General features: G+C 37.6%; 1 protein-coding gene across 1 annotated transcript; it reads right to left on the reverse strand.

The window, feature by feature from the left end:
* Positions 1 to 1,729: 1,729 nt before the first annotated feature.
* LINS1 (lines homolog 1) lies at positions 1,730 to 10,007 on the reverse strand (the record flags this gene model as incomplete). The annotated part of the gene is made up of 6 exons (XM_084268219.1): positions 1,730 to 3,025; positions 4,000 to 4,177; positions 7,358 to 7,948; positions 8,213 to 8,354; positions 9,422 to 9,511; positions 9,603 to 10,007. The coding sequence occupies 6 exons, from the start codon at positions 10,005 to 10,007 to the stop codon at positions 2,122 to 2,124; spliced, it is 2,310 nt and encodes a 769-aa protein (XP_084124345.1). The 3' UTR covers positions 1,730 to 2,121.
* Positions 10,008 to 12,360: the final 2,353 nt, after the last annotated feature.

Genomic DNA, 12,360 nt, shown 5'->3' on the forward strand with positions numbered 1-12,360 from the left:
CCACTTAGCCAAACCAAAGTTATCTCCCCATTCTGCCTTTCCCACCCTGGTTATCAGTCTCTGAGAAATACTGTTGTGATTTAGATGCTTCCAGTTGGCAAACTGTAAACCAGGAAATGTTGAATGCACAACATCCAGAGAAAACAATGATGGCACTGGGTTAAAATAAACTCATCAGCAAAGGCTAGATTAGAAAAGAAGCAATGATAGTGGAATGGATGTCACTGAAATGCAAGCACCTGTGTTTTACGTAGGTACCTACCCACGTTTAAAACTGTGATATTGAGAAACTCTTGCTCAACTGCCTTGCCAAAGGCACTTCCCCTGTTTGAACTGAAAAGTTCCCAAGCTGTCAAGTTGCATCTTTGAACATGCCCAGAATCATTTTAGTCCTCATAGAAATGAGCTACTCAGCACCTAGACCATAACCAAGTTCAGGCAGTGAAGAGAAACCAGGCATTCTTCTGCCCTGGAAAACTCCGAGGTTTGTTTTGTAACTACAGTAATGATAAGCATGAACTCAGAAGTCACCATTCATTAACTTTTGTGCATAAGAGTGGGTGAAAAAGTCACCTGAGGAAGAAAGCATAATGAATTCATGGATCTCCTATACACCAAAGAGAACACTCTTTCCTATGTAACTGCCAAGTAATTAGTGGTGCCAGCCTGAAAAACTGAGAGGCACTCAAACATTCCTGTCTGAGAATTCACACCATTTAAGTGTCTCTAGAGACACTCTTAATTTCCAGCTAAATTATCCCATAAGCTTCATCTAGTTTTGCTTCCCTCCCAATGGCACGGGATTCACCAGGTTAGAGCTTAAGACTAACATAGAAGATGGTCACAGATATCTGGGAGTCAGTCTCACCTGCTCCAGAGACTGTTCATCTTAACTCAATATACTATTTTAATTTAACATTAAATAGGCATTCAAAAGGAAGACAGAACTTACTTGATTCTCAATCAGAATAGAGCACTTACCTTCAAGAGATGATCCTAAGAAAGCTGCCTCTTCTAGTTCTGATGAGGTCTGAGATTTTCACAGCAGTCCCTGTCATCAGTACTCTCCCATTGCCTAACCCTTGAAAGATCATTACAACCTGCGTTCCAACATTAGGTGGCTTCCTGCTAAGTGCACACACTGGTTTGGATCCTGTTCTGAACCAACTCTCCCCAGGCAAAGTCTTAGACGCTTACTTTTCAGGTTATTCAAATTAGATCTAATAAAAGATAGTATAAGAATTTAAATTCAGTATCTGTCTCACTGCATTGCAGACACTTAATTTCTAGTTATCTGTTTCTGATTTGACAAATTTATTAAGTATATATTCTATACTTGTGTAAAACATGTAATGGATGCAGGAAATTGCGTTGGAATTTCACTTCAGCGTTACCTAAGCTTGACATTAGATATAATGCTCCATTAAAATATTCTATAAATGGTCAATATATGCTTTAGTCCCACATCTACCTTTCCTATCAAAGGAATATACTGTAAAATATTAAGAAAAACTAAATTCAATTTTCAGTGAAATGATATTGCTGCTGATTAAATCAGACAAACAGTAAAAGCTAGGAAAGAACATCCTGCACATCAGTTCAGCACTTCAACCAAGCACAGTGTGACATGGATTACTGTGGTAGCACATGTGAACATCCACTTAAGGCAAAGCAGCAATGCAGAACACACTGTATAAATACCAAAACTCAAATCTTTTATTTAGCTCAACCTCTAAGCAGTCAAACATTGCATTAACACTGCATCGCAGTCAATGAATTATTACCAGTCTGGCAATGACTTCATATATTTAATGACATTTAAGTAGAGTTGACAATATGTTAAGTATCATACATTGCTGATACGCTTCCACCAAATTTGGAATACCTAACAATTAACCTTGTACACAGTACACTGACATACATACCATGAATCAGCTTAGGACCCCAAGGTCATGGAGCATATCACTGAATGGAATTGCAGATTTTTAAGGTGTCAACCAGAGACATGTTGATCCTGTTTCAGGTTAAATACACCAACAGGTGTAAGAGGCATTAGCTTTAGAAGTCACCAATCTCGTGGAGATGTTCCATAGCATGTTAATGTCACTGCAACACTTCAGATTATTGTGCATTCACATTCTTACTGATCTTCTCAATGTGGCTCAGCAGCTTCAACAACGCAGATGGGTTATAGGGGAAGAGATTTCTTCTCTGCAACCTAGAAATAGCTTTTTGCAGTTCTTCCAAACATTTTGTTGATTTGTAAAGCATTATTCTTAGGGGAATGGTATTACCAGAAGACGCTGTACAAGTCAAACAGGATGAGGTATTAGATCCCTTTTGTTTCACAGGCAACACTTCAAACTTGAGTGTATTCCATTTATCATCTGTGCAACTGCAACTGGTTTCCCTTATCCTCATCTCACCCTCATTATTTAAAGGCACCTGCTTTGTGTTTACCAAGCACTCTTTTCCATCTGAGTCTAATTCAGAATCTTCTGAGCTGTCATAATTAACAAGGCTTTGAAGAGAACCCAGCAGAGAAGTACTATCAGTACATATCAATGAGTTAGACTGGTTAGACTCTGCAACTTCATTATCACCTTGCTCTGTTGTAAACACTAGATAATTGTGAGAAGCTGCCAAGGATATCAGAGTCTGTGGTTGTGGTTCTGGTTCACAACAAGCATTTTGCAAGCTCTCATCAGTCATACAGCTTTGTTTTTCTTGATGGGGTGGCTTGACGGAAGAAATTGACTGAGAAGTGCCATGTTTGGCATCAAAATGTTTACAGGTATCTACAAACTGACACCAGTCTTTCCTAAGAAGCTTTAAATACCTTACCAAGTACTCCAGAAAGCAAGTTTCTGATGAAATCAAAAAATCTAGAAGGACTGTGGAATCAAATGCAATTTTTTCAAGAAAAAATAAAAATATACAGTGGGGATTACATCCACTTGCATGTATAAGGGAGTTCCAGCTTTCCTCTTCTTGGCTAAAGGTAGCAGCAGCAGCAGCCCGTAACCTGAAAAGTCATGAAACAGAAGAATTCAGCGGAGGTTTACAGGGTTGTGTTGGGTTTTTTAAGATACATCCTGAAAATGGTATTCTTGCTCTTTTTTGATTTTATCACAAAGTAAAAACTAAAAAATGAAGTTTTTATATTGAAATGAGAAAGAATAAAGGTAGGTGTGGCTAGGAGATTGCACAGTTTCAGAAGCCAAAACACTTAAATAAGCCTTCTTAAACAGCACCCCTCCTTAGGAAATGTTCTGGAATAAACAAAGTAGCTCACAATGCATGAATTATTTTAATATTTTTTGTAAACCTGAAAATAGATTAACCTTCAGGATGCTAAACACATTGGAAAACAGTGACCTACTTTTATTTAGGTGTCTAAGAATCATAGATATCCAAGATACTACTTGCAATATCTTCATATTTGAAGTTTGAGGGACCTTTTATAAATTAGGTTAACACCTTGTTGTTTAACTTGCCATACAAGCAGTGAATATCCAAGACAAATTCATGAAGAACAAGTTCCAGTTGTTAGCAATAATAGTTTTTATCAACTAGGTAGAATTAACATGGGTCCAACCCTTAGAGAGACACTTTGCCAGAAGTCCCTGAATTCTTTAATTATAATATTCCATTCTTGTCAAACTCAGGTGTTGAAAGAAAACACTCTTGGCTTTTATCTGTACCTCACCACAGTTTTAGATTGTGGAGTCAATTATTCTAAATTACAGGATATGATAAAACATTTAATAGGAAATTGTTGCACAACTCCCTTATTTCCATCCAAAAAACACTTCATCAAGTTATCAGTGAAGTTAGCTGCTCTTATACCACACGTTTCCACACTGTTCTGAGGTGGGGTTTTTTAATTATTAAAAATACTTTTCTTTATACAAAATTAATCAATGGAAGTGTTATGTGTATTCAGTAACCTCACTAAATTAGAATTCTTCAGTTCTGTGAAACAAAGCTTCCACTAACCTATCAAGTTTTAAATAAATGAGCAATAAAGCTTTAGCAGCTTCCCACATATCATCATCTTGCTCTATGAAAATCAAGGAGAGCCATTCACAGTGATGTACAACTGGGTGAGACTGTGGGGAGGACTTCAGATGACTCTGCCAGAATATCAACAGCTGGGACATGGAATCCTGAAAGCCTAAAACAAATAAAAAAAAGTAACAACCATGAATTTTGCTATACTTTTTTTGTTACTAAAGATTAATTTTAAAAATAAGATTTTAACCATGCATAAGAGCATGTGAATGAATTTATCATTCCTGATCTTAACTCAGCATCAAATTTCAGAGATTAATTCTTCCTCCTTCATACCAAAGAAATAAATAAATGTTTTGCAGAAAACCATAAGCAATTTTCTAACTTGAAATTCAGTGAGAATGATTACACTCTAAATGTACCAAAGTTAACAATGACAAGTACTTGCAGAAAAATAATTTACTTATTAGGTACTTCTCCCCCACCCCCTGCACATAGGTAAAATTTAAGGACACAATTTATTCATCTAACAACATTCTCCATTTCCTTAGAGTTCAAAGAAGAATAATCAGAGGTGACCTAGAAAGTTTTGGCTACAGAGTGAATCCTTTCATACCTCAGCCTGCAGATTAACGAACAAGATTATACCTCAAAAAAATCTGCATATATCAGGAAATGTGACTTTACCTCCACAGCTGGGGGACATTAGCTCCCCCAGTGGATAGGTTCTTTGGTACATCACAAACCAAAGGTGTAATCAAGCCAGTGCCACAGATGTAACGATCCAGTGTGAGTACTTTGCTGAGATTTCATCTCAGGTAGTTCTTCCATATGAAATAATAATATTATTGTAATAATTAATGTAATGTTTTGATAGGACTGAAGGTAACACAAACACACCCCCCCAGTGTAATTCACTGTAGAGATCTCCAGCTGATGGGAATAAACTGTCATTTGTACAAAAAAGTGAAGCACAAAGCTTGCAGTACATCCATTTTCTTCGTAAAATAATTCCTTCCTGGATGATATACGCTTTCAAGTACACACAGGCTTGGGGATAAAAGTGCCTTCATGAACAGTTATAAAAACCTTGCTGGAAGGATTAGTGTACACAGTGTTTCTCCTGCCAATCTTCCCCCCTCTTTCCCAGCACCACAGTCCTGGGTGGGAGAAGCGCCTCAAAATTGACACCATTTTAGTGCAGTAGCTTATTCATAAAACCAACTCTGTATTTATACAACAACTAACTTCTTCCCTTAAGTCAAGAAACTTACCTCTATGACACTATGGTACCAGTACCAGTTCTTGTGTGATAAAGTAGAAATTTGAAGTTTAGAAAAGAAAAAAGATACAGAAAAATATATATCTTTACCCCAAAGGCAGTCAGTCCTTAAGTAAGAACTCTAATGCTGCTTCAAGTGCACCACTGCTTGAAAAGCACAGTTTCATCATTTATATAAACAGTGATTACCATTTTTGAAAAGTTTCCTGCAACATGGGAATCACTTTTACTTACAAAACTATCACTATGAGGTTTTCTTTAATATTTGTCTTTAAGCTTTGCTTTTCCTCTTAGCAAGTCTCTTTGTTATTAATAGTTACTATTCAGAATGAGATTCATCCCTATAAATCAAAGCTATCTGGAAATTACTCTCAAAATTGAAATGAATTAAAGTTAAGTCATTGTAATTCATGTTAATAAAAAAAGATAAGATCAACCATCTTCCCAGAAGGCAAGTTAGCATAATATAGCATTTTTGGGGCTTGTTTTAACCGCTTAATTTAATGTCACTAAAATAGAAGCACCATTTCTTTCAACTTGAAATTCCCCTTGACAGTCGGGGTAGTGAATCTAATTAAAGAACTCATTTTTGTGTCATGAATCTGGGAAACAATGGAGAATTTTTTCTTTGAGAAAGAATTTTCAGAGACATCTAAAATAGACTGAACCTGCTTTTTTTTTTTTATTCACTTGTTCTTAGACAATCTCTATATATTTTTTAGAAGGTGGATCATAAGTAAAATATTCTCTACAAATACTTAAAAAAACTCTAAGTATGCAGCTGGCATCACAAATAAAACACCTTCCAAAATCTGGAAAGTGTCAGAAGCTGTCTTACAGAGGTCCATAGCTATTCAGCACAGTCAGATGAATTGAAAATTAATTTTGTTTGCTACATAATATAGAAGTATAAAAAACCCCCAACATTTACATCTAGAACTTGTATGAAAATGCCTCCATGTATTTAAAATGCTACAAAATTTCATCCTTGTTTCAAAATGAATATAAACTGGGCTTTTTTTGTACTCGTTGCCACATCATCAATTGGCTGACAGTAAGGAACACCCATTCCCACTTGTATTTGAATAGAAATGCTGCTTCAGAACTGCCTTTCCATGTCTGCTGTGAAGCCTGTGGTTCAGGGACAGCGAGCTGCTTTGATCACTGAATTTGCACATCCACGTTCTTACAGTTTGGCATCGGAAGATGCACATCATGTGCCCTTCAGAGGTAAAAAGGCAAGTGGGAAGATGGGATTCCATGAGCGTGGCTCAAGCAAAAGTCTCACCCCACCACTTCATTATAGCAAAGGGTAAGACTACTAACTGGCTACCAGTGTGGTAGAGCAGCACGTCCTCTCCTGTTAGGAATGCAAGTTACACAGTGTTCGTTCACGTTGCCATCCCACTGCTTGCCTTGTGACATGGCCCTAGCACAGGAGCCTGGTCTGCTCTTCTACTAACCCCATTCATCAGCTCAGTGGAACAAACGTATCCAAGTAAGCAGGTATGGAAAGTATGCTTTGCACTAGGACTAGGCCTAAAGAACACAACCACTAGACTCTGCCAAGTCCCACATTTTTCCTGTTTCTTGCTTTATAGATTCATTATTTTTGCCTTTTATTCCATTGCTGGTTTTGCCCTATAGCATTACTTGCCCAACAGCAATGCCTAGTGGCTTCAACCAGGATAAACACGTGGTAAAGTTCTACCTACACATTAGAACACAGGAGTAAATATACTTGTGCTATGGGCTATCTTCTTTTCCACCTGAAGAGCCTGGTGTTCCCAAACTGTGTCAGCCATTTCAAAACACATTTTCTTAACAGGGGAAGTTTTCAATCCTAACTGCAGCTGTTTCAAGTCCCCCATATTACAAGGCTAAGGAGACAACTGACTGCAGGACACAGTGACAAGAAATTTCCTGAGTGGGTCTTCTCTTTCATCCCACCACCAGTAATTCCACTGAATTCTATTTACAGTCTTACTGAGCTGCAACTACAAAATCTGAAAGCTTTAAAACCCTTGCTGCTTAATCAACAAAACCAAAGGAGACAATTACCTTTGATTTCAGCTTCTGTAGCAGAGTTCTGAAACCTGAATTCCAATGCTTTAAGCACAACCAGACTTAAGGCTCTGAGGACAGTTTGGTCAGAACCACCTTGAATACCACCTCCAGGAGCAGCTTCAGTGCCTCCAAAGTAGCTGGCCTTTTCACTGAGTGGGATCTGATTAAGCCAAGTCAAATTCACAACCTGCAGAGCAGCATTACTCAGTGCAAGCATATCCTCGCATAAAGATGGGGCTTGTAAGAACAACGATCCACTTGTTCCATCTTCTCTAGACTTAAAAAGGACACATTTTTTAAGGAGCATAATGGACTTCTTCTTGATTAAATAGTGAATTGATGAGCTGATGAGGTTTAACACATAAGAAAGTTTCAAAAACAACACTCTCTGGCATCCAAGTGGTTGTTCTAATTCAGTTCTGGAATCCAAAAGTGCTTCAAGCAGATCTATAAAACCAATCAAATTGTTTGCAGGTACAGAATAAGGTGAAGTATAGTGGTGACTGTCAAAGTGATGGAACAGAATGGAACTATAAAATCCTTCAAGCACAGCATCAAGAGGAGCCAACAACTTCTTCAAAATACCTACAGCAACAAGAACAACATTATGGAATTGTAACAGAGTCAGCTAAACCATCAAACAAGCAGAAGACAGGTGACTGTGACTACTGATTCTCAGTACTGAAGCATGCTTAAACCACTACATTCCTAATAGTATCCCGGCACCCCCTTTATAAGGAAAAAACCCCAGCCTTCTTTAGACAAGCCACTCTAGGTAAGATCTCAAGTAAAATTCCTCCCTCTGCTGGGCATTCCTATATTGATAGCACCATAAAATTGTTACAGTACCTGCTTTGGGTAAAGGTTTGTCTTTCAATATGTCCTTGATAATAATTGTAAAAGTCCAGAGACATTCTGCTACCTGGGTGTTCCCAGGGAATCCTGATAGAGTCTTCACAGTAAAGGTGAGCCAGGTGACATTTAATGCATTCTAAGAAAAGTAGTTTAAAAAAAAATAGCACATATGCTTCACAATTGCTATGCAAATCAAAGTATATCATAATAAAATTCTTCAAACTTGTAGATTAAAAAGTTTCAAATGTAGGCATAGGTTTTTTTCTACCTGAGCTTTGTTTATCTGCCCAGTGCCTTTACAGTATGTATGCCTCTATTTGCAAACATAAAGTGCATGAAATAAATTGTGTTTTCCAGAAAGGGAAAAAAACAAGCCTTCTAATGTCAGGCGACCTACCTAACATGCAGACAGACCATATTTGGATCCATAATTCCCAGACAACTTTACAAGAAATATTACAAACATTTGAGAGACATTTAAGTTCAGAGATGCTACAATACATATTCAACAAATACACAGCGAGTAAAAAGCCTCAACTGGAATATTCAAAGAACAGAAAAGTATGTGATTACCTTCCAATAGGTTATTACCTATCGCATCCCCTAAGAGAAGTGAAGTAATCGTAAAAATATCAATAGGTCATATTACCACGTTTTTGATATACCTGTATTGAAACTTTAAAGAGAACATCTTCTCATTTAGCCACATTTGATCTTAAAAGGACACCTCACACTACCAACTTCTGTTACATATCTGACTTCATTTCTTTCTCTACACCATGCCCCTTCTAACACACTTGAAATACTTTCTTGGAAGATTTCTTACATATCTCCCCTGTCCATCACTTACAACCCAAAGCACTTGAAGACACATTTTATGGGAGAACTACCACATAGCATTGTCTTGTACAGTTTTTGCATTGTTCCCAATACTGGAGCTGAACACGCATCAGTATTTTGAGGGGACAAACAGAATCTGTACACTGAACATTGGGAAGCAGATGTGCAGGATAGGATCACATCTGTGCATAAACTTATAAGATAAGCCTCCTTAGAAGTACTTTTAGATGTTACAGTAGTCACAGTGCTTTTGTGCCATATGAATGCAATGAAATTGTGGCATGAGTCAAATGGAAGAAGAACTCAAAGGCACATGTGCACTCAGTCATTTTTTTAAGCTGTGAAAACTTACTCCATACTCACCTCTTCCTTCAGCTGGAAATACACGAGAGATGCTAAACATTTTGAAGCCATGTGAGATAACAGCTGATCATAACTACTGAGCAGAGAAATCTGCAAACATGTAAAAGAAAGAGGTATCTAAGGTATGAAGGTTTTTTTTATTCTTTCACAAAAAGTCTTTCTAAAGTTCAAAAACACTTACCAATTTTGAGTCAATTCTTTCCTCCTTCAGAAGAAGGACAAAGATTTCGCAGTACTTCTGTCTCATACCGAATTCAATTTCCTGGGACTCTGCTTTAGCAACCATCATCTTGATCAAGGTTAACTGAAGCAGCATCACTTCTCGTGGATGGAATGAGTTCACATTTGCAAAGCTATTTGATGTATCATCTGTCGTTGGGACAGCCGCACCTGACATATCTGTGTCCTGATGGCTCCTAACGCCACCATCAGTAGGTGGCAGATGCATCCGACTACGTGATTCATCTCTTTCTGGTGACTGTTCAACACACAGATTAAGTAATGAGGCATAGTAAGGGCTTTCCTTCACTAGTGGAATGCCTACCAGTACATCCTTATACATCTGCTGCAGGAGAGAGATCTTCATTGTGAGAACATTGAGTATTCTGGAAAGTGCTGTATGTCTTCACTGATTATCCATCGTCACTGCAAATCAGCTTTGCAGTTCTTCTCATCCAGTAAGAGAAACAGAAGCACAAGTAGGCATTTCTCTGAGAAGTTACCTAGAAATAAATACTTTGTTATTACTGAGCTTTACAGATAACTAGAAAGATACAAGAGACACCACACATGTTTAGAGTTAATACTACTGTTACAAAACTTAAGTGAGTTTGGACTTTCAGTACAGGAAGAGCGTGTCACACAAAACTGTTCTGGTGAGACATTAAAATGATACAAGAATTACCATGCCCTGAAGCTTACACTTCCAATGTTACACTACTGACACCAACATTAATTTGCAGGAACTAACAAAACCAAAAGCGACAATTGCTAGAGGGACTACTTCTGAAAGGGAAGAGAAGCTGGATCAAGTCTTCCTCTTTTCTTTTTCCTCCAACACCAGGCCCAAAGTTTCAACTGTAGATTTTCACCTGTAATGGCAATGTCTATTGCTCCACTAAGGCTGAGTATGGCAACACCTCTCAAAAAAAAATAGAAATCACAGGACAAGTCTCATCTGCTGCTGCACACAGGCTCAAGGTGAGCAGCTTGAACATACAGGAGGGGAGAACTGGGCTCTTAATTCAGTAAGGAAGACATAGAGGAATTCTTTGGTCCATACACAGAGAACTCTGAGCACCTACATGCTGAAACTAGTTTCACAGAGCTGGGCTCAAAGAGCCAATGACTGAAAAGTTCAAAATTAAAGATAAGGAATTTTATACTTTATAAGTAACTAAATTCAGGAAGTATACTTTATACTTTATAAGTAACTATATTCAGGAAAAGTATAAACAAATCTTTATCACAACATCAATGGAACATATCTTTCAATCACAACACTTGAACATACTCTATAGCTTAAAAAGAAGAGCTAAGAATTCAAATCTGTCTGAGCACCTCAGCACCAATTTTCTAACCATTATGTAAACATCTAGACAGGTATCTTATCCCCCCAGAAAAGGGATATGCTTAAGAACATCAGCGTTTCTTTTTCATCTATATTAAAAATGGTGCTAGTCTGTAATACTCATCTTTTAAAGACACTTGTAACATGTTCTGCAACCAGAATCCTTTTAATAAAAAAAAAAAAAACACCAACAACTCAGTACCTTTATCTACTCTGAAGTCAGGTGTGGGGCTTATCTTTGTGGGAATCTTCTTCTTGTATGCCTTCTGGATCCCTGTTTAAGTCTGGCATAACCAACCAGGTAAACTTCCAGGTAGACTCCTGGAGCCACCTATCTATAGTTGGCTTTTAGTTAAATGTTGTATTTCACCTTTCTTACCAGTGGAAGAAAACAACTCCTTCTCTCAACTGATAGGAAATTATAGAGATCCTCCCATCTATAATCAATTAAACCTGCACTTATCACATCAACTACTGGAAATGATTGCTTTTAAGCAGATTAGAAAAGAATGATGCTGTGAAATTCAGTACATGAGGTAATTCTGGTTTAGTTTATAATCTTCACAAAATTTATAAAACACCATCAAACACTGTGAATTACACCATCACTTTTTACAATGTGATTTATAACTGAAACTGAAGTGCGCAGTGACAAAACGGCTTCCCAATGCTACAAAGGATTCAGGACAGACCAAGATATGCTACCCAGATTCCCCACTTTTGCAACCACTGGGTAGTATTTCTTTCAGAAAAGAGTCTAAAATTAGAGAATAAGTTGCCTGCAGGGAGCTGCAATTCACTCTGGTGTGGTATTTTAAAGGCATATTCAGCAATGGCTGACCTGACAACTCCAAACTGTTACAGAATGTTCCTCACATAACCCTCACCTGATGGAGCCTGGAACCCTTCCCCCCATCCTTTCCATATTCCACATTTTAGATGTTAAGAATAAATCTGATACTTCAGACAATAAGTTCCTTCTTTGTTTGCAGAATCTATTTGGAATTCTACTTGAGTTGGAAATTTATGACCTGAAACCTCGTAAAATTTCTTCAGAAATCACTCTGAATATTTTATATAGCTATTGTTCCTATCTTTGAGTTTTATAGCTTCCAAAATGAATGCCTAACAAAGTAAAATTATCTCTACACATATACTTCTGTGTTCAAGACCAACCTGAATTATCAGCCTACGAGGTAAATGCACAGATCTCTCATGCACAATTCACACAATACAGCAGGGTTGGTAAGGCAGGAGAGATTCAGAACTCCTCTAAGACACCCACCAGGAGATTTTACCTTCACCACATGATACTGGTTGTGATTTCCCTGATCCTACCATAACACAGTAGCATTATAGCATTAATTTG

This window comes from Gallinula chloropus, assembly GCF_964237585.1.
Source record: "Gallinula chloropus genome assembly, chromosome: 9".
NCBI classification, from domain to species: Eukaryota; Metazoa; Chordata; class Aves; order Gruiformes; family Rallidae; genus Gallinula; species Gallinula chloropus.